The sequence below is a fragment of the Carettochelys insculpta genome, chromosome 3 (genome assembly GCF_033958435.1).
Source record: "Carettochelys insculpta isolate YL-2023 chromosome 3, ASM3395843v1, whole genome shotgun sequence".
NCBI classification, from domain to species: domain Eukaryota; kingdom Metazoa; phylum Chordata; order Testudines; family Carettochelyidae; genus Carettochelys; species Carettochelys insculpta.
Window position 1 is genome coordinate 164,671,829 of NC_134139.1, and position 23,102 is coordinate 164,694,930.

Genomic DNA, 23,102 nt, shown 5'->3' on the forward strand with positions numbered 1-23,102 from the left:
CCAAGAAGAACAAGTTCTCTCCTTCCTCCTTATGACTCCTTTTTAGATACCTGAAAACTGCTATCATGTCTCCCCTCAATCTTCTCTTTTCCAAACTAAATAAGCCCAATTCTTTCAACCTTTTTTCATAGGTCACATTCTCTAGACCTTTAATCATTCTTGTCGCTCTTTTCTGGACCCACTCTAGTTTCTCCACATCTTTTTTGAACTGCGGTGCCCAGAACTGGATGCAATACTCCAGCTGAGGCCTAACCAGCGCAAAGTAGAGCGGAAGAATGACTTCTCGTGTCTTGTTCACATCACACCTGTTAATGCATCCCACAATCATGTTTGCTTTTTTTGCAACAGCATCACACTGTTGACTCATATTTAGCTTGTGGTCCACTATAATCCCTACATCCCTTCCTGCTGTAGTCATTCCTAGGCAGTCTCTCCCCATTCTGGATGTGTGAAACTGATTGTTCCTTCCCAAGTGGAGCACTTTGCATTTGTCCTTATTAAGCTTCATCCTGTTTACCTCAGACCATTTCTCCAATTTATCCAGAACATTTTGAATTATGAGCCTATCCTCCAAAGTGCTCGCAACCCCTCCCAACTTGGTATCATCTGCAAACTTAATAAGCATACTTTCTATGCCAATTATCTAAATCATTGATGAAGACATTGAACAGAACCGGTCCTAACACAGACCCCTGCGGAATCCCACTTGTTATACTTTTCCAGCAGGATTGAGAACCATGAAGAACTACTCTCTGGGTACAGTTATCCAGCCAGTTATGCACCCACCTTATAGTAGCCTCATCTAAATTGTATTTGCCTAGTTTTTTGATAAGAATGTCACAAGAGACCATATCAAATGCTTTACTAAAGTCTAGGTAGACCACATCTACTGCTTCTCCCCTATCCACAAGGCTCGTTATCCTATCAAAGAAAGCTATCAGATTAGTTTGACAAGATTTATTCTTTACAAACCCATGCTGCCTGTTCCCTATTACCTTACCACCTTCCAAGTGCTTACAGATGATTTCTTTAATTACCTGCTCCATTATCTTTCCTGGCACTGAAGTTAAGCTGACTGGACTTTAGTTTCCTGGGTTATTCTTATTCCTCTTTTTATAGATGGGCACTATATTTGCCCTTTTCCAGTCTTCTGGGTTGTAGATCCCTGATCATCAGGTAGGATCTACAACCCATCCTGGACAATGATCCCACACTTTCACAGGCCTTGGGAGGCAGACCTATCATTGCTCACAGACAACCTGCCAACCTAAAACAAATCCTAACAAGCAACTATACACCGCACCACAGTCACTCTATCTCAGGGACCCATCCATGCAACAAACCTCGTTGCCAGCTCTGCCCACATATACACACCAGCAACATCATTACAGGACCTAACCGGGATCAGCCACACCATCGTGGGCTCATTCAGCTGCACATCTACCAATGTAATTTATGCCATCATGTGCCAGCAATGCCCCTCTGCCATATACATCGGACAAACTGGACAGTCTCTACGTAAAAGAATAAATGCACACAAATCAGACATCAGAAATGGCAATATACAAAAACCCATAGGAGAGCACTTCAATCTCCCAGGACACACAGTAGCAGATTTAAAAGTAGCTATCCTGCAACAAAGAAATTTCAAGAACAGACTCCAAAGAGAAATTGCTGAGCTACAATTCATCTGCAAATTCAATACCCTCAGCTCAGGATTAAACAAAGACTGTGAATGGCTGGCTAAATACAAAAGCAGCTTCCCCTCTCTTGGAGTTCACACCTCCAGATCTACTGATGACAATACAACTCAGCCTGCCTGACTGAGCTAACCTCGTTATCCCCAGCCTTGCTCTGACCTATTTACACCTGGCCTTACAGATTTCCAGGACCAGCATCTGAAGAAGTGAGTTAACTCACGAAAGCTCATGCTGTAAACTTTTCTGTTAGTCTATAAGGTGCCACAGGACCCTTCGTTGCTGCTTGAGTATTCTAGAGTGCATTTCATCAGGCCCTGGTGACTTGCAGACATCTAATTTTCATAAGTGATTTTTAACTTGTTCTTTTTTTATTTCAACTTCTAACCCTACCCCTTTCCCACTAGCATTCACTATGCTGGGCACTCTTTCATCAGACTTCTCAGTGAAGACCGAAACAAAGAAGTCATTAAGCACCTCTGCCATTTCCAAGTTCCCTGTTACCATTTCTCCCTCCTCACTGAGCAATGGCCCTACCCTGTCCCTGGTCTTCCTCTTGTTTGTAATATATTTATAAAAAGCCTTCTTGTTTCCCTTTATGCCTGTAGCTAGTTTGAGCTCATTTTGTGCCTTAGCCTTTCCAATCTTTCTCCTGCATTGTTGTGTTGTTTGCCTATATTCATCCTTTGTAATTTTTCCTTGTTTCCATTTTTTATACAATTCCTTTTTTATTTTGATATCGTGCAAGATCTCCTGATTAAGCCAAGGCGGTCTTTTTCCATATTTTCTATCTTTCCTACACAGTGGGATAGCTTGCTTTTGGGCCCTTAATAATGTCCCTCTGAAAAAACTGCCAACTCTCCTCAGCTGTTTTTTCTCTCAGTTTTGCTTCCCATGGGACCTTACCTACCTACCAGCTGAGTTTACCAAAATCTGCCCTCCTGAAATACATTATCTCTATTTTGCTGTTTTCTGTTCTAGCCTCCCTTAGGATTGTGAACTCGATGATTTCATGATCACTTTCAGCCAAGCTGCCTTCCACCTTCAAGTTCTCTACCAATTCCTCCCTATTTGTTAACATCAAATCTAAAACAGCTTCCCCCCGGTAACTTTTTCAACCTTTTGGAATAAAAAATTGTCTCCAATACAATCCAAGAACTTACTGGATAGTCTGTGCCTCGCTGTATTAGTTTCCCAACATATATCTGGATAGTTGAAGTTCCCCATCACCACCAAATCTGAAGCCCTGTTTGACTTTGTCAGTTGTTTAAAAAAAGCCTCATCCACCTCTTCCACCTGGCTAGGTGGCCTGCAGTAGATGCCTAGCAGGACATCACCCTTGTTTTTTCCCCTCTTAGTCTAACCCAGAGACTCTCAACACGTCCATCTCCACCTCAGTCCAAGTGTGTACATTTTTAATATGTAAGGCAACACCTCCCCCCTTTCTTCCCTGTGTTTCCTCCCTAAGCAGGCTGCACCCTTCAATACCAACATTCCAATCATGTGTATTATCCCACCAAGTTTCTGTGATGCCAACGATGTCATAGTTATATTTATTAGCACTTCCAGTTCTTCCTGCTTATTACCCATACTTCTTGCATTTGTATAGAGGCATCTAAGATATTGATTTGATCTTGCCTCCCTGTTTTGCCCTGACCCTCTTTTTACTCTGACATTGTTGCCCATGCTGCCTCCCATTTCTGACCCATCACCCAGGTTTCCATGTTCTCCACTTACCTGTGGGCTTGGCTCCCCTGCCCCTGTTGAACCTAGTTTAAAGCCCTCCTCACTAGGTTACCAAGTCTGTGTCCAAATACGGTCTTTCCCCTCCTCGAAAGGTGAACACCATCTCTGCCCAGCAGTCCTTCCTGGAATAGCATTCCGTGGTCAAGGAAGCCAAAGCCTTCCTGGCGACACCATCTTCGAAGCCAGGCATTCACCTCTAGGATGCACCTGTTTCTGACTGGACCACTACAACTGACAGGCAGGATTGAGGAGAATACCACCTGCGCCCCAAACTCCTTCACCCGTGCCCCCAGAGCCCTGAAGTCACTCTTGACCTGCTCAGCATCATACCTCACAGTATCATTAGTGCCCACATGGATGAGAAGCATGGGATAGTAGTCAGAGGGCCTGACAATCCTCGACAATGCCTCCGTAACATCTCGGATACGGGCCCCAGGCAGGCAGCATACCTCCTGAGATGAAATGTCAGGGCGACAGATGGGCGCCTCTGCCCCCCTCAGAAGAGAGTCCCTGACCACCACTACTCTATGTTTCCTCCTCGCAGTGATGGCAGCAGACTTCCCAGCCTTGGGGGTACGAGGCTTCTCCTCTGCCGTATGGGGTGATTCTTTGTCTCCTGTATCAAGTACAGTGTAACCGTTTCCTAGTACCACGGTGGGAGGGTTCTGAGCAGGGGTGGAACACTGCCTACTGCCAGAAGTAACAAGCTGCCAGTGTCCACCCTGATCTATCTCCTCCTCCACCAGTGGTTTATCAGCTGTCCCGTATACTGGGACAGTTACCTCAGCTGTCTCCACATGAATACTATCCAGGAACTGCTCGTGGAGTCAGATACTCCTCAACCTGGCCACCTCCTCCTGTAGCTCCTCCGCCTGTCGCCTGAGAGATTCCACCAGCAGGCACCTTTCACACTGGATGGTCCCCCCCAGCCTGGATATCAGTGAGTCGTAATTGTAGGCTACAGTCCCTGCAAAGCCACACCAGGATCTAGGTAGAGGCATCCATGGTCAGGCAGTCTGTCTGGCTACAGGCACAGGTGGAGGAGACAGCAGTAGTGGTGGCAGAGGTGTTGTGGGTCTTCCTAACCATCGCAGGCCTCCCTTTGTCAAACTCCCTCTTAAACTCCCCTGTCTGCAGCTCCCTGTCTGCTTCTCTCCCCTGGTCACCCTTGCCTGTGGCTTTTAAAGCCTCCTGGCCTGGGTCAGACCCTCCCCCTGCGAGTCACACAGTGGAAGGCCAATCAAGGGAACAAAGGTCAGGCAGGCAGTCCCAGCTGCCACAGAAACTGAAACTGAGACCCACCTGAAATCAAAATGGCAGTTCAAATTCAAACAGATTCAAACAGTTAAGCACACTCACTCACCCCAAAAGCCAGCGCTCTCACCTGGTAGCTTCTGCAGTGGCAGGATCACTTGCTCTCTCTCTTAAACTCCCCTGTCTGCAGCTCCCTGTCCGCTTCGCTCTGATCCTGCTTGAAGCAGGGGGCTGAACTAGATGACCTCCTGAGGTCCCTTCCAGCCCTATGATTCTATGAACTCCTTTAAGATTTTGGAAGCCACGTCAGATTCTTAAAACACTGGGTCAAATGTTGTAGCTATTTTTACCACTCTTATATTGGTACTGGAATGTGCGACAATCTAATGCACCTTCTATTGAAGTCAATAGAGAACTGCTGGAAAATGAGCATTTCCCATAACCTGGAAGTCATCTTTCCACTAAAGTCAATGCTGAGGAAGAAATCCAGTCTCCTGAGCTGTGCAAGGTCTGTTTTTGCCCACTTGGGACAAAGGGGGCATCTTTGAAAACCGGGACATCTATGCTAAGACAAAGATCCTTATATACCACACAGTGGTTATTCTAATGCTACTGTGCATGTGAAACCTGGACACCATACAAGTATCATTTGAAGGCACTTGAACAATACCAACATTGCCTCAGAAGAACCCTAAATATCTCTGAGGATTATAGGTGAACGAACACTAGCATCCTGGAAGAGCTGAACATGACCAGCACTGAAGCTATTATCATTCATCAGCAACTTCATTGGACTGGTCACATGTTTCAGATGTCTGATCAGTGACTCACAAAACAGATTCTGTTTTCCAAGTTAGAGGAAGGATAGAGGAGTGATGGGGACAAGCAAAAGTGATATAAGCACGTGCTGAAGGCACACATGAAAAAAGTGCAGCATCGGTGTTGACACTTAGGAGAACATTGCCCAGGACTGTCCCCAGTGGAGAGCAGTAATCCATGAGGGTGGCACCATTTGAGAGGTCCTGCCACAGTACAGACAAGGAGAGGTAGAGAAGAAGAAAAGAGCGGCGAAAACTGCCCCTTCTCCCTCCAATAGCTACCAACACCCGCCCTTCTGTGATAAGACCCGAGGCTCAGGAATTGAGGTGATCAACCATCAATGAACTGACCAATAGGAGAGTGACATGAAGACATCCTACTCATTATAGAGTGACCACGAAGAAAAGAGAGAACATTGGTACTGTCTGTGTTTTGTCAAATCTGTACTGGAAGTGTTCTGAAGACAAATGTCTGCTGGGCCATCATCAGAGTCTGATATAACCTGAAATATGCTCCCCAAAGGAGTTCAGTCACAAACATAAGTAGCACATTTTGTTTGAAATGACCATCATTATCATTGAATCATAGAACACTATAACTGGAAGGAACCTCAAGAGGTCAACGAGTCCAGTTCCCTGCCCTCTCAGCAGGACCAAGCACCGTCTAGACCATGATTTCCCAAACTGGGGGTTGTGCCCCCCTTGGGGGCGTGAAGGAATTCTGGAGGGGGGCATGAGGTGACCCAGCCACAATCATTCCCCCCACCTGAAGAGAGAAGCCTTTGCTTCTGGCTCTCAGCCCCTGCCATTTTATGAGTGACCTGGTGCAGCCTAGATAAAAAGCAGGCAGCTGGTGAAGACCCACATGGAGCTAGCTGCCTTCTGCAAAGATGAGTGAGTGTGGGTTGTGCCAGGGAGGAGAATAGGGTTAGATGGGGAGCTGGGGCTGCCTGGCTCAGGTGAGAGGGATGGGGTAAGAGCAGGGGGCTGGGGGTGCCTGGTTTTGTGGGATGGGAGCGGGTGGGCGGCTTGTGGGGCTCAGGCAGCCGGCTGGTTTGTTGGACTCACAGTCCTTGGGCAACTGGCCCCAGCATCGCAGGGGTCAGGTGGCTTGGGTTGGTTGCTGGCCCAGGCAGCATGGGGCTCGGGCAGCTCAGGCTGGCAGGTGGGCAGCTGGTCCTGGCAGCAGGCAGCTCAGGCAGCTGGTGGCTGTCCCGGGCAGCTGGTGGGTGAGTAGGTGGCTGACCCCGGCGGCGAGGGACTTGGGCGAGTGTGAGGGTCTCTCAAAAAATCAAAAGGGGGCCATGATGCCAAAAAGTTCGGGAACTACTGATCTAGACCATCCCTGATAGATATCTATCTATCAAACAAACCTGCTCCTGAAAACCTCCAGTGATGGAGATTCCACAACCTCCCTAGATAATTTATTCCAGTGTTAAACCACTCTGACAGTTACAAAGTTTTTCCTCATGTCCAACCTAAACCTCCCTTGATGCAGGTTAAGCCCACTGCTTCTTGTTCTAGCGTCAGAGGCCAAGGAGAACAATCTTTCTCCCTTCTTGTAATCTTCTTTAAGGTATAGCAAGCTCCCCACATTCGTGAACTGAAGGTTTGTGAATTCATTTATTCGCGAACAGCTGCTTTGTGGGGCTCCCAGGCAGGGAGCACCGGCAGCTGCTACTTCCTGGGGCTCTAAGCCCCTCACGTATTTTTGAAAATCAATATTTGTGAGGGTTCCAAACACCGAACCCTCGCAAATGTTGCGTCCCTACTGTACTTGAAAACTGCTATCATGTCCCCTCTTTTCTAAACTAAACAAGTCCAATTCATTCAGTCTTCTGTCATAGCTCATGTTCTCTAGACCTTTAATCATTCTTTTTGCTCTCTTTGGACTTTCTCCAATTTCTCCACATCTTTCTTCATATGGGGTGCCCAGAACTGGACGCAGTAGTCCAACTGAGGCCTAATCAGCAGAATAGAGTGGAAGAATGACCTCCCGTGTCTTGCTCACTACACTCCTGTTAATGCATCCCAGAATCGTGTTTGCTTTTTTGCAAAAGCATCATACTGTTGGCTCTCATTTAGCTTGTGGTCCACTATGACACCTAAATCCCTCTCCGCAGTACTCCTTCCTAGACAGTCGTTTCCCATTCTATATGTATGAACTGACAGTTCCTTCATAAGTGGAGTACTTTGCATTTGTCCTTATTAAACTTTATCCAGTTTACTTCAGACCATTTCTCCAGTTTGTCCATTTCATTTTGAATTATGACCCAATCCTTCAAAGCAGTTGCAATCCCTCCCAGCTTGGTATCGTCTGCAAACTTAATAAACGTGCTCTCTATTCCAGTGTCTAAATTGTTGATGAAGATAATGAATAGAACTGGTCCCAAAACAGATCCCTGCAGAACCCACTTGTTATGCCCTGCCAGCACGACTGTGACCTGTTAATAACTACTCTCTGAGAACAGTTATCCAGCCAGTTATGCACCCACCTTATAGTGAGTGGCCCCATCTAAGTTGTATTTGCTTACTTTATTGATAAGAAGATCATGCAAGACCATGTCAAATACCTTACTAAAGTCTGGGTATACCACATCCACCAACCTTATCCACAAGACTTGTTATCCTGTCAAAAAAAGCAATCAGATTGGTCTGGCATGATTTGTTCTTTATAAATCCATGCTGGGTGTTACCTATCACCTTATTTTCTTCCAGATGTTTGCCGATGAGTTGCTTAATTATTTGTTCCAGCAGGTTTCCTGGCACAGCAATTAAACTTGACGGGCCCGTAGTTTCCTGGGTTGTTCTTTTTTCTTTTTTTATAGATGGGCACTATATTTGCCCTCCTGTCTTCCGGAATCTCTCCTGACTTCCATGACTTTTGAAAGATAATAGCTAAAGGCTCAGAAATCTCTATCAGCTCCTTAAATATTCTAGGATGCATTTCATCAGGCCCTGGTGACGTGCAGACATCTCATTTTTCTAAGCAATTTTTAACCTTTTTTTTTTTTTTTTAATTTAAATTTTATCCTCTAAAACCTACCCCATTTCCACCAGCATGCATTATGTCAGACATTTCTGTATTGGCCTTCTTGGTGAAGACTGAAACAAATAAATCTTTAAGCACCTCAGCCATTTCCAAATTTCCTGATATTGTTTCTCCCTCCTCACTGAATAGTGGGCCTACCCTGTCCTTAGCCTTCCTCTTGCTTTTAATGTATATATAGGATTACTTTTTGTTGCCCTTTACATGTCTAGCTAGTTTAAGCTCGTTTTGTGCCTTGGCCTTTCTAATCCTGCCCCTGCCTACATGTAGTATTTGCTCATATTCATCTTTCATAATTTCTCCTAATCTCCACTTTTTATGAGACTTCTTTTTAATTTTGAGATCCTGCCAGATCTTCTGGTTAAGACGAGGCGGTCTTTTAGTATACTTTCTATCCTTCCTAAGCAGCAGCATAGCTTGCTTTTGGGCCCTTAATAATGTCCCTTTGAAAAACTTCCAAATCTCTTCATGTGTTTTTTCTCTTAGTTTTGCTTCCCATGGGACCTTATCTACCAGCTCTCTGAGTTTACCAAAATTTGCTTTCCTGAAATCCGTTGTCTCTACTTTGCTGTTGCCCCTTTCACAATTTCTTAGAATCATGAACTCTATGATTTCATGGTCACTTTCTTCCAAACTACCTTCCACTTTCCAATCATCAGTGAGTTCCTCCCTATTCGTTAAACTCAAATCTAGAACTGCTTCCCACTAGTAGCTTTTTCCACCTTCTTAAATAAAAAATTGTCATTCATGCAGTCCAAGAACTTTCTGGATAGTCTGTGCCTCGATGTGTTAGTTTCCCAACATATGTCGGGAACATCCTCTGGAAGGGAGGACGAAGCATGGAAGTGTATCCAAATGTTTAGTGAACCTGGCATATAAATGACTTGTAATCAGCTACAAATGTGCCACACACACCCGTTTTCTCTTTCAGGTGACATTGTAAATAAGAAGCAGGCAGCACTGTCTCCCATAAATGTAACACATTTTTTGGGTGACTGATCAGTGAACATATAGAAAGTGAAGATTTAAATTATTTTGGTTTTGAGTGAAGTTATATTAGAAAAAAAATCTGCTTTTGTAAGTTGCACTTTCACAGTGAAGAGATTGCACTACAGTACATGTATGATGTAAATTGAAACATACTCTTTCTTCGTGTTGTTTTTACAGTGCAAATATTTGTAATAAAAATACAGTAGCCCCTCGAGTTACAAGAGTATTGCATTGTAAGGCACCCTTGCATAACTCAAATTTTGCGTAAGTTGGGGAGCAGCTTTTTTCCCCATGGAACACATGTTCTGCAGCCAGGGAACCATCAGGAGCACCTGGAGAGCCTTTTGAAAGCTAAGTCCTGGGGTTTGGTGGGCAAATGTAGTAGCAGCCATTGCAATGTAATGTAAAGCACAGCTGAGCAACTGAGATATCTCAAATTTTAACAAAGTTATAATGGATTAAAATGGATTATAATGCAGCAAGCCAAATAGGGGAAAATAAAACATAGTTATGCGCAGTAACTAATACAAATGAAAGCATACTGATTCCAAACAACTGAAACATGGACCATAGAGGGGGTCATGAGAAAAATCATTTGGAAGCAATGGTTGTTCTTCAAGCAGAAAATTGTTAAGAGATTTTCCCTGGAGCAAACTTATTCAGGTTTAAAATGTCAGTTACAGCAAAAATGATTAATAATCCTGATCGCTGATCAATTAATATTTTGTAAGACTGCTTCCTGACTTTCAAAAGACTAAACTAATTTGATATACAATAAAAAACACAAGCCTCTCAGGCATTACTACAGAAGGCAAGATGTTTTAATATTTAGGGAACACTGAAATTGCTTGTTTCAGGAAAGATAACCAGCTGCTGTAATGAGAACTTTCCAGATCTGAAGAAGTGGGTCTATCCCATGAAAGCTCATCACCTAATAAATTATTTTGTTAGTCTTTAAAGTGCTACAGGACTGGTCTTTTGTTTTGTGAAGATACAGACTAACATAGCTATCTCTCTGTAGCTGATGTAATTGTAACTTTAAGGTTTACTGGAGAAGTTTAATATATTCAATTTTTCCTTCATAATGTAGACTTTTGATTAGTTGGCCAAAATGTATAACTGACTAAAAATTTTATCAAGAATAATCAAGTAAATACATAAATATAAGATGCATAAAGTTGCTTGTTGTGTCATTAGAGATACTGTTTATTTCTATTTCCTCTGGTGCACTCATTTCCAGCTGCAAAGATTAAGAATTTTAAAATAATAATAAAATAAAAAGAACATGTAATCTTACTGGAGTCTCAGCTTTCACCTGGGCCTGCAGCTTGTTGTTCATCTCCTTTTCATTAAATTTGGCACTTCGTTTTACATAGATTCCTCCATGCTAGCACATAAAAATTTAAAAATCAAAACTATTTAGTATTTACCACATACTACATTTGATGAAAGAATAAATGTTTGACTCTAAAAACAAACAATTTTAGATATTATGATGACAGGTCATTAGAAGCATCTACTGAGATAAAATTAGCAGCCTGCACAGGAAAGAACATCCTCTCTCAGAATGAAAGACATATTATTTTATATTTGCATAAGCAATATATATGCTTTTAAAATGTATATATAAGAGAACTGTTATATATGCAGATCACACTGTCCACACAATGAATTAGAATGATAATGACTTGTCTTATTCAGTAATGTTTACTGAATCAGAAAACAACATTGGAACTGACACAAAAGTGTGTAATCCTACAAATATAAGTGTCCCCGTGGGTGCTCCACAATAGGTGTCAGGCTTGCCCGGCGCCGCAGATCTTCCAAGCAGTTCCTGCCGGACCGCGCATGCGCCGGCGCGCGCCGCTCCCTTGCACGCTCCTGGCCACGTGCGAGATCCGAAGCGGGGAGGATAGGCGGGTAGTGGAGCACCCACGGGGACACATCTCGAAGAACCACCGTTACTACGGTGAGTAACCTGTCTTTCTTCTTCGAGTGTCCCCGTGGGTGCTCCACAATAGGTGACTACCCAGCAGTAACCCAAGATAGGAGGTGGGTAATCGGATTATGTGCAGCTTATCCCCGGACAGGACCGCTGTCGAGAGACGGGTATCCTCTTGGAATACCCTGTGAAGGGCGTAATGTTTGGCGAAGGTGTCATAGGATGACCAGGTCGCCGCTCTGCAAATGTCTTTTAGCGCAACGCCCTTGAAAAAGGCTGTTGATGCTGCCACCGCCCTAGTGGAATGAGCCCTGGGAATGGCCAATAAAGGAGTCTTTATGAGTTCGTAGCACATTTTTATGCAGGATACGATGTGCTTCGAGATTCTCTGCGAAGAGAGGCCTTCTCCTTTCGATATGGGAGCGAGAGAGACTAGGAGTCTATCCGTTTTCCGGAAGGACTTGGTCCTGTTTATATAGAAGGCTAGCGCCCTCCTCACATCCAGGAGGTGTAGGCGCGCCTCTTTGTTAGAGTTATGAGGCTTTGCATAAAACGAGGGTAAAACAATAGGTTCGTTAATGTGAAACTCAGAAGAAACCTTGGGAACACAGGCTGGATGCAGCCGTATGGTTACCGCCTCCTTGTCAAAAACAGTGCAGGGTGGCGTTGCCATAACTGCCACAAGCTCGCTCACCCTGCGAGCTGACGTAATTGCGAGAAGAAAGGTCGTCTTTATCGTAAGGAGGCGGAGGGAAACCGTTGCCAAGGGCTCGAACGGTGGTCCCGTTAGCGCGTTAACCACCAGGTCCAAGTTCCACGAAGGTGGAAGCGGTTTCCGAGGGGGGTAGAGGTTTACCAACCCTTTGAGGAACCTGGTAACCATGGGATGGGCGAACACCGTGTGCCCTTCCTCCTCGTGTCTGAACGCCGAAATGGCAGAAAGGTGGACCTTTAACGAGGATAGTGAGAGTCCTCCTCTCTTGAGGTCCAGTAAATACTCTAATATTACAGGTATAGGCACCGAAAGGGGGGCCAGCTGTTTGGTAGAACACCAAGCAGTGAAGCGAGTCCATTTCCGCTTGTAAGTCTTCCTGGTGGAAGTCCTCCTGCTACTTTCTAGGACTTGCTGCACTTCCTCTGTGCATGTGCTCTCTAGGGAGCTGAGCCATGGATTAACCACGCTTGTAGTCACAGGCCTTGGGGGTGCGGATGCACTATGAACCCCTGGGCTTGCGTGAGAAGATCTGGCGCCACCGGAAGAGGCATCGGTGGACGGTCCGACATGCGCAGGAGTAGGGGGAACCATTGCTGTCGATCCCACGTTGGGACTATCAGGATCATTCGGGCTCCTTCCCTCCTGGCTTTCTGCAAGACTTTGTGGATCAGCACTGTGGGAGGAAAAGCGTAAAGCAGGGGGCCCCTCCACGAGATCGCGAACGCGACCCCCAGGGACCCCCATCCCAGTCCTGCCCTGGAGCAGAATCGTGGGCACTTCTTGTTGTGTTGAGTGGCAAACAGGTCTATCTGGGGAAAGCCCCTTGTGTGAAAAATCAGTCGTAGCAGATCGGGACGGATCTGCCACTTGTGCGTGAGTGCAAAACGCCTGCTCAGCTGGTCTGCCTTCACATTGTGAGCGCCTGGTAAGTACGAGGCTTTCAAGATTATACTGTTGGGGATGCACCAGTTCCATAACCGGACTGCTTCCACACATAAGGCATGGGACCGAGCTCCTCCTTGCTGGTTTATATAAAACATGGTGGAGGTATTGTCTGTACTGATCCCGACGACTTTGCCTTGTATATGGTCTCGAAAGTGTCTGCAGGCGTTGAACACTGCTCTGAGCTCCAGTATATTTATGTGCAGTGACTGCTCCGTGGAGGACCACAGCCCTTGAGTCACCTTTTCGCCCATGTGTGCTCCCCACCCTATGAGGGAGGCATCTGTAGTAAGAAAAACCGATATTTGTGGTTAGTGGAAGGGTACCCGTTAGCAAGTTCTTGGGGTTTACCCACCATTGCAGGGATTTGCGCACCTCTGCTGTGGGCGACACCACCCTGTGAACGGTGTGTGCTGCCGGTTTGTATACGCTCGCCAGCCAGTGTTCATGCTGCGCATGTGTAACCTGGCGTTCTGTACTACGAACGTCGCCGCTGCCATGTGGCCCAGCAGCTGTAAGCACGTCAGGACTGGCACCGTAGGGCTGAAGGTGATGACCTGCACGAAGGAGCCGATGGCCCGAAAGCGAGTCTCTGGTAGATATACTCTCGCTGTAACAGAATTTATGCGTGCCCCTATGAACTCTATGTCCTGTGTGGGGTCTATCTTTGATTTTGCCAGATTGATAACCAGGCCGAGCGAAGAGAACGTGCCTGCTGTGACGCGTATCATGCGTAGTACCTCCTCCTTCGAGGCCCCTTTGAGTAGGCAGTCGTCCAGATACGGGAATATGAATACCCCCTGTCTGTGCAGGTAGGCTGACACCACTGCCAAGGTCTTGGTGAAGACTCTGGGGGCCGAGGAGAGGCCAAACGGTAGGACCTTGTATTGAAAATGTTCTTTGCCTACCATGAACCGGAGGAATCGCCGGTGAGCCGGATGGATAGTTATGTGAAAATACATGTCTTGTAAATCGAGGGCTGCGAACCAATCTCGATCGTCCAGAGCCGTAAGGATGGAGGCGATTGTGATCATCCGAAAGCGTTGCTTGCGCAGGTACCGGTTGAGGCCTCGAAGATCTAAGATGGGCCTCCAGCCTCCTGTCTTTTTCTCCGTGAGGAAGTACCTCGAGTAGAACCCTTTTCCTTGCAGTTGCTCCGGCACTCTTTCCACTGCCCCTATGAGCATAAGATGGTCTACCTCCTACTTGAGCCTCACTACATGGGAGGCCTCCTGGAGGTGGGGCCTGGGTGGAGGTCGTGGCGGTGGGAACGACTGGAAGGGGATGGCGTAGCCCGTGGCTATGATCTCCAGCACCCATTTGTCTGTGGTGATCCTTTGTCACTGGTCATAGAATGGTCGGAGGCGATGGTGGAATAGCCGCTTCGGATGACCTTGTGCGATGGTAGTGATGGCGCAGCCCTGGATCTGTGTGTCAAACTTGTGGCCTTTGGCCCTGTCCCGAGGACGTACGGCTCTGTTGTGAACGTCGCCTGGCAGTTCTGTTCTGCTGGTGCTGTTGATGTCGCCCTTGCTCGTAACCCCTGTGGTACTGGGGACGCTGTTGCTGGTACCGGTACCGTCTTTGTTGAGGGTAGTACTTTTTCTTTCTGTATGGAGGAGTGTAAATCCCCAGGGTTCTAAGTGTGGCTCTTGAATCTTTACTGGAATGACGGACCGAGTCAGTTGATTCAGCAAACAGCTTCTGCGACTCGAAGGGAAGATCGACTATCTTTGCCTGCAGATCCCTCGGTATACCCGAAGTCTGGAGCCAGGACTCCCTTCGCATCACCACTGCCGTTGCTGTGGAACGTGCTGCTGTGTCCGCAACGTCCAGGGCGATCTGAACTCCCGTCCTCGAGGCCGTGTAGCCTTCTTGCACAATGGCCTTGAGCACCGGTTTCTTGTCCTCTGGAAGCGAGTCCATGAGGGAGGTTAACCTAGTGTAGTTGTCGAAATTATGGTTCGCTAAATGCGCTGCGTAATTTGCCATTCGCAACAGTAGAGTGGAGGAGGAGTAGACCTTTCTGCCGAACAGCTCTAGCTTCTTGGCATCTTTGTCTGTTCCCCCTGTCCTGAACTGAGATGTCTTTGATCTTTGTTGCGACGACTCCACCACCAAGGAATTTGGTTGTGGGTGGCTGAACAGGAACTCCATGCCCTTCGCCGGCACGAAGTATTTCTTATCCGCTCTCTTGTGGACAGGCGGAATAGTCGCAGGGGTCTGCCATATCATAGTGGCGGACTCCAAGATTGCTTCATCAAGCGGTATTGCTATTTTGGAGGAGGCCTGAGGTCTCAGATTTTTGAGGAGCTTATGGTGTTTCTCTTGCACCTCTGCTGTCTGGATGCCTTGCGTGAAGGCCACCCTCTTAAACAGCTCTTGAAACTGTTTGAGATCGTCCGGAGGATGGACGTCCCCAGGGGCCGTAGCCTCGTCCGGGGAGGAGAGTGAGGAACCACTGGGGTACGCCTCTCTGGACCCTTCCGGTTCCTGTTGGTGATGGTACACCCTCTCGCTAGAGGCTTGCGAGGGAAAATCTCGGGGTTCCATAACCAGTCCCCCCTGAGATACTTGAGTCTCTGTCCCCGTTCGCGATTGCCCTTGGGGATACGAGATCGTCTGTGGGGATCTTTCCCTGGTAGATTGCCGGTGGTGTCTATGCCCCGCGTGATAGGGGCGACCATGGTAGTATAGGCACTGTTCTTGGGAAGGTGACCTAGACCACTCCCTTGGTGCATACCCTCTGCGTCTGGGGGAGCGAGATCGTCGAGAGATCTGGGACACTGGAGAGAGCGATTCTGGATAGTATTCCAGCGGCTCAAACCCCAGGAAGGGTGAAGGTGGTCCCAGCCAGGGCGAGGCTGGTTGTAAAAATGGAGACGGGGGCTCCGGGTAGGCTAGGGGGGACCCCTGCCTTCTGGTTGGAGTCTGCAGCATAAGCGGAGGGCTGAAAGAAAGCAACTCCGCAGCCCTGTCTGGAGAGGGGCTGCGGTGCCTCGTTTTGTGTGCAGCCTTCCTCCTCCCTTGAGGAGGTAACTCCACCCCCTGGCGTGTAGGGGATCTCTGCCCCGCCCGTGCCGTGCTCAGCCCGCTCATGGGCGGTGCTGCACGGGCGGTGTCCTCCGGTGCCTGCAGGCTGCGTGTCTGCGCGCTCTGCACCGTCGGTTCCCCGGGGGTCAGCGCCGCTGCTTGCGGTGCCGCCAGTACTGGCGCTTGTTTAGCCGCCGCCCTGCCTGCGGTGCAGGGCGGCTGTTTGATTATCGGAGGCTGAGCCGCTTCCACGTGGCTCTCCGTGCCGCCGCCAATCAGCTGTTGCTGCGGCTGGGGCTGTGTGCTCCTCCCGTCCCGCTCGCTGTTGCTGCCGGCAGGGATCGGGCTGGGGAGGCTTTCCTCCGTTTTTGCGCTGATGGGGTGAGGGAGGCGGCTTTCCTTTTATGGGCCCCGGAGGGTCCCTCCTGCTGCGGCCGCTCCGGCACGTCTGGCTGGAGGGCCTTGTCGAAGAGCAGCATTTTAAGCCGCATCTCCCTGTCCTTCCTTGCTCTGGCTGTTAGTTTTGCACAGAAGGAGCATTTCTGCGTGACATGGGACTCCCCCAGGCACCTTATGCATAGACTGTGCCCATCAGACGCTGGCATTGCCTCTCAGCGGGACTCACATTTCTTAAATCCTGAAGAGGACATTGTGGTGAGTCTTTCAGTTGTTAACGGGTACTTAGCACCTTCTCTGTGCTGTTTTTCCCCTTCTCCGATGGCCTGCCACGGCAGGAGGGCTGAGGGCCCTAGGCTCCTGGCCTCCGGTGTTCTGCTTGTTACTGGGACTGGACTGAATGCCGTCCCACTTGTTGGTTTTTTTGTTTTTTGTTTTTTTTTTGAAAAATAACAACTGGCTAACTTGCAGTTGCCTAAAAACTTGAAAACTTTAAAGAAAAAACAGTTAAAACCATTGAATACGCTAACTTGGCCTTAGCCTAGTTCGGATTCCGTCTGCAGCCGACGGTGGTTAAGAGGAACTGGCGGGGACCGGATTGCGCACGTGGCCAGGAGCGCGCAAGGGAGCGGCGCGCGCCGGCGCATGCGCGGTCCGGCAGAAACTGCTTGGAAGATCCGATCTGCGGCGCTGGGCGAGCCCGACACCTATTGTGGAGCACCCATGGGGACACTCGAAGAAGAAGTATCTTTACTCATGCAAGTAGTACCACTGATATTAGTGGAATTCCTCACATGAGTGAATTCATCTGCACAAGTTTTTGCAGCTGAGAAATTCAAATCTGGATGTCTTGTTGTAAATAGTAACACAGGGCAAATGCCAAAGACACATGTAATGGGTATCATATTGTAAATACATTTACGTACGTATCTGCATTTGTAGTAACCAGCATCACTGATCATGCCACACTATCCTATACTTTCAGAAATAAAAGAAAGTCTGGAAATTGCAAAGAGAAAGTTAACTACTGAAGATACTCAAATTAAAAATATACCTGTTTGAGAAGGCAGCAAATTCTTTACAATAATTCCTGGAAACTTATGCAAAACTAAGCTATTCCCTGGAAATACTTGTTTTATAACTTGTCCCTGACAGATTTTTAAATTGAGCAACTGTGCACTATTAGGTTTCAAAAGAGAGAAACACAATAACTAAGGAAAAAAGATAAAAGATATGATATAAACATGAAATTGCCTCTGAAAAATAACTCCTCATTGTCATAACTTATCTTTTTGCAGGTTCAAAATTAAAATCTGTTACCTTACCAAACCATCTTTTCATCATTATTGAACATTTCTTGCTTTTTCTAAGTACTTTACGGGACTATGTGCATCGATTTACTTTTCAATAAAAATCTTCAAGAGACTTAAACACACAAGTAAGCTGTATCTATACATGCAAAACCTTCAAAATAAATGGCTCTTTTTCGAAAGAGCGGGAGGCACGTCCCCACGTGTAAACCTGTCTTTCGAAAGCAAATCAAAAGAACGGGGCGCACACTTCGAAATATGAATCCCGATCGCATATCAGGAAGATTGCTCCCTTTCGAAATAATAAATCGAAAGGGTACATGCGTAGACACTCCACAGTTCGCTCTTTTGAAATACAGGTCCGTCATGGTGTCAATCAGCTGGAGCACAGCACCAGCTGGGCTCTATGGTCCCTGCGTTTGGCTGCCTTAAAGCTGCACGCATGCAGGAAACCCGTGGCAGGAAGCTGAGAGCGTGCTAGGAGCAGCCTGCACACATGCTCCAGCCTGACGCTCAAGCACCCTCATGGCCAGCAGCCGGTCCCCCCTCTGAGCCCCCGCAAGGCTCCCAGGGGGAGGGAAAAAGAAAAGGGCTCCCTCCTGGACGGAGTGGGAGCTATGGGACCTCCTCGGCCTATGGCAGGACGAGGAGGTGCTGCGCCACCTGGGCATAAAGCGGCGCAATGCCACAGCCTTTGGCCGCCTGGTACAGGGCCTCCACACCAGGGGCCACCAGGAGTGTAGCACGGAGCAGGTATGCTCCCAAGTAAAGAACTGTGCCAGGGATATGCCCAGGCCAGGGACCAAGCCGGACGCTCTGGGGCAGGACCAGTGACATGCCCCTTCTACACGGAGTTACGGAGCATCCTGGGGCCCCAGGAGAGTTCACCCCCCGTGAGGAGGAGCTACAGCTAGAGGAGCAGCAGCAGCAGCCCGGATCAGGGACCCAGAAGCGCAAGGGGACCATGGATTGGTTGAGCAAGGAGGGGGAGCTGACCATCCTCATCCCCTCCTGCTCCTCCAGCTGGGCGACCGAGGGCTGGACATAGAAAAGTTACTCACCGTAGTAACGGTGGTTCTTTGAGATGTGTCCCCGTGGGTGCTCCACAATAGGTGTCGGGCTCGCCCGGCGCCGCAGATCGGATCTTCCAAGCAGTTTCTGCCAGACAGCGCATGCGCCGGCGCGCACCGCTCCTTTGCGCGCTCCTGGCCATGTGCACGATCCGGTCCCCGCCAGTTCCTCGACCAACCGCCTCGGGTGCCCCTGCAAAACACTAACAGAGATCCGAAGTGGGGAGGATGGGCGGGCAGTGGAGCACCCACGGGGACACATCACGAAGAACCACCGTTACTACGGTGAGTAACTTTTCTTTCTTCTTCGAGTGTCCCCGTGGGTGCTCCACAATAGGTGACTACCCAGCAGTAACCCAAGATAGGAGGTGGGTAATCAGATTATGCGCAGCTTGTCCCCGAGAGGACCGCTGCAGAGACGGGTATCCTCTTGGAATACCCTGTGAAGGGCGTAATGTTTGGCGAAGGTGCCGTAGGATGACCAGGTCGCCGCTCTGCAAATGTCTTTTAACGCAACGCCCTTGAAAAAGGCTGTTGATGCCGCCACCGCCCTAGTGGAATGAGCCCTGGGAGTGGCCGATAAAGGAGTCTTTTTGAGCTCGTAGCACATTTTTATGCAGGATACAATGTGCTTTGAGATTCTCTGCGAGGAGAGACCTTCTCCTTTCGATTTGGGTGTGAGGGAGACTAGGAGTCTATCCGTTTTCCGGAAGGACTTGGTCCTGTCTACGTAGAAGGCTAGCGCCCTCCTCACGTCCAGGAGGTGTAGGCGCGCCTCTTCGTTGGAGTTATGAGGCTTTGGATAAAACGAGGGTAGAACAATAGGTTCGTTAACGTGAAACTTGGAAGAAACTTTGGGAACAAAAGCTGGATGCAGCCGTATGGTTACCGCCTCCTTGGAAAAAACAGTGCAGGGTGGCGTTGCCATGACTGCCGCGAGCTCGCTCACCCTACGAGCTGACGTAATTGCAAGAAGAAAGGTCGTCTTTATTGTAAGGAGGCGGAGGGGAACCATGGCCAAGGGCTCGAACGGTGGTCCCATCAGCGTGGTAAGCACCAGGTCCAAGTTCCACGAAGGTGGAATCGGTTTCCGAGGGGGGTATAGGTTTACCAACCCTTTGAGGAACCTGGTAACCATAGGGTGGGCGAACACCGTGTGCCCTTCCTCCTCATGTCTGAACGCCGAGATGGCAGCAAGGTGGACCTTCAACGAGGATAGCGAGAGTCCTCCTCTCTTGAGGTCCAGTAAATACTCTAGTATTGTAGGTATAGGCACCAAAAGGGGGGCCAGCTGTTTGGTAGAACACCAAGCCGTGAAGCGAGTCCATTTCCGCTTGTAGGTCTTCCTGGTGGAAGTCCTCCTGCTACTTTCTAGGACTTGCTGTACTTCCACTGTGCATGTGCTCTCTAGGGAGCTGAGCCATGGATTAACCACGCTTGCAGTTGCAGGCTTTGGGGGTGCGGCTGCACTATGGACCCCTGGGCTAGCGTGAGCAGATCCGGCGCCACCGGAAGAGGCATCGGTGGACGGTCCGACATGCGCAGGAGTAGGGGGAACCATTGTTGTCGATCCCACGTTGGGACTATCAGGATCATTCGGGCCCTTTCCCTCCTGGCTTTCTGCAAGACTTTGTGGATCAGCACTGTGGGAGGAAACGCATAAAGCAGGGGGCCCCTCCACGGGATTGCGAACGCGTCCCCCAGGGACCCCCATCCCAGTCCTGCCCTGGAGCAGAATCGTGGGCACTTCTTGTTGTGCTGAGTGGCAAACAGGTCTATTTGGGGAAAAACCCCATGCGTGGAAAATCAGCCGTAGCAGATCGGGTCGGATCTGCCACTCGTGTGTGAGTGCAAAACGCCTGCTCAGCTGGTCTGCCTTCACATTGTGCGTACCCGGCAAGTATGAGGCTTTCAAGATTATATCGTTGGCGATGCACCAGTTCCATAAGCGGATTGCTTCCGCGCATAAGGCACGGGATCGAGCTCCTCCTTGCCTGTTTATATAAAACATGGTGGAGGTATTGTCTGTACTGATCCCGACGACTTTGCCTTGTATGTGGTCTCGAAAGTGTCTGCAGGCGTTGAACACTGCTCTGAGCTCCAGTATATTTATGTGTAGTGACTGTTCCGTGGGTGACCACAGTCCTTGAGTCACCTCTTCGCCCATGTGCGCTCCCCACCCTATGAGTGAGGCATCTGTAGTGAGAAAAACCGATATTTGCGGCTGGTGGAAGGGTACCCCTGTTAGCAGGTTCCTGGGGTTTACCCACCATTGTAGGGATTTGCGCACCCCGGCTGTGGGCGACACCACCCTGTGAACGGTGTGTACTGCCGGTTTGTATACACTCGCCAGCCAGTGCAGCATGCTGCGCATGTGTAACCTGGCGTTCTGTACTACGAACGTCGCCGCTGCCATGTGGCCCAGCAGCTGCAAGCACGTCAAGACCGGAACCGTAGGGCTGAAGGTGATGACCTGCACGAGGGAACCGATGGCCCGAAAGCGAGCCTCTGGTAGGTATACTCTCGCTGTAACAGAGTTTATGCGAGCCCCTATGAACTCTATGTCCTGTGTGGGGTCTATTTTTGATTTTGCCAGATTGATAACCAGGCCGAGTGAAGAGAACGTGTTTGCTGTGACGCGTATCATGCGCAGAACCTCCCCCTTCGAGGCCCCTTTGAGCAGGCAGTCGTCCAGATACGGGAAAATAAATACCCCCTGTCTGTGCAGGTAGGCTGACACCACTGCCAAGGTCTTGGTGAAGACTCTGGGGGCCGAGGAGAGGCCAAACGGTAGGACCTTGTATTGGAAGTGTTCGTTGCCTACCATGAACCGGAGGAATCGCCGGTGAGTCGGATGGATAGTTATGTGGAAGTACGCGTCTTGTAAATCGAGGGCTGCGAACCAATCTCCATCGTCCAGTGCTGTAAGGATGGAGGCGATTGTGGTCAAACTTGTGGCCTTTGGCCCCGCCCCGAGGACGCACGGCTCTGTTGTGAACGTCACCTGGGAGTTCTGTACTGCTGGTGCTGTTGATGTCGCCCTCGCTCGTAACCCCTGTGGTACTGGGGGCACTGTTGCTGGTACTGGTACCGTCTTTGTTGAGGGTAGTACCTTTTCTTTGTGTATGGAGGGGTGTAAATCCCCAGGGTCCTGAGTGTGGCTCTTGAATTTTTACTGGAATGAAGGACCGAGTTAGTTGATTCAGCAAACAGCTTCTGCGAGTCGAAGGGAAGGTCAACTATCTTCGCCTGCACATCCCTAGGTATACCCGAAGTCTGGAGCCAGGACTCCCTTCGCATCACCACTGCCGTTGCTGTGGAACGTGCTGCTGTGTCCGCAACGTCCAGGGCGATCTGAACTCCCGTCCCCGAGGCCGCGTAGCCTTCTTGCACTATGGCCTTGAGCACCGGCTTTTTGTCCTCTGGAAGCGAGTCCATTAGGGAGGTTAACCTGGAATAGTTGTCGAAATTATGGTTCGCTAAGTGCGCTGCGTAATTTGCCATTCGCAACAGTAGGGTGGAGGAGGAGTAGACCTTTCTGCCGAACAGCTCTAGCTTCTTGGCATCTTTGTCTGTTCCCCCTGTCCTGAATTGAGATGTCTTTGATCTTTGTTGCAACGACTCCACCACCAAGGAATTTGGCTGTGGGTGGCTGAACAGGAACTCCATGCCCTTCGCCGGCACGAAGTATTTCTTATCCGCTCTCTTGTGGACAGGCGGAATAGTCGCAGGGGTCTGCCATATCGTAGTGGCGGACTCTAAGATCGCTTCATTAAGCGGTATTGCTAGTCTGGAGGAGGCCGGAGGTCTCAAATTTTTGAGGAGCTTATGGTGTTTCTCTTGCACCTATGCTGTCCGGATGCCTTGTGTGAAGGCCACCCTCTTAAACAGCTCTTGAAACTGTTTGAGATCGTCCGGAGGATGGACGTCCCCCGGGGCCGTAGCCTCATCCAGGGAGGAGAGCGAGGAACCGCTGGGGTACGTCTCTCTGGACCCTTCCGGTTCCTGCTAGTGATGGTACACCTTCTTGCTAGAGGTTTGCGAGGGAAAATCTCGGGGTTCCATAACCAGTCCCCCCTGAGACGCTTGAGTCTGTCCCCGGTCGCAATTGCCCTCGGGGGGTACGAGATCGTCTGTGGG

General features: G+C 48.9%; 1 protein-coding gene across 4 annotated transcripts in view; it reads right to left on the reverse strand.

The window, feature by feature from the left end:
* Positions 1–23,102, reverse strand: part of AGPAT5 (1-acylglycerol-3-phosphate O-acyltransferase 5) — a 111,122-nt gene that overhangs the window by 52,675 nt on the left and 35,345 nt on the right. For 2 of the 4 annotated variants that reach the window (XM_074988906.1, XM_074988903.1), the window contains exon 4: positions 10,852–10,941. The exons of 1 other annotated variant lie outside the window; for it this stretch is intronic. In XM_074988906.1, the coding sequence (XP_074845007.1) occupies positions 10,852–10,941 (90 nt within the window). The remainder of the gene's footprint in view (positions 1–10,851; positions 10,942–23,102) is intronic. One more of the 4 variants, XM_074988904.1, reaches the window with a different exon arrangement.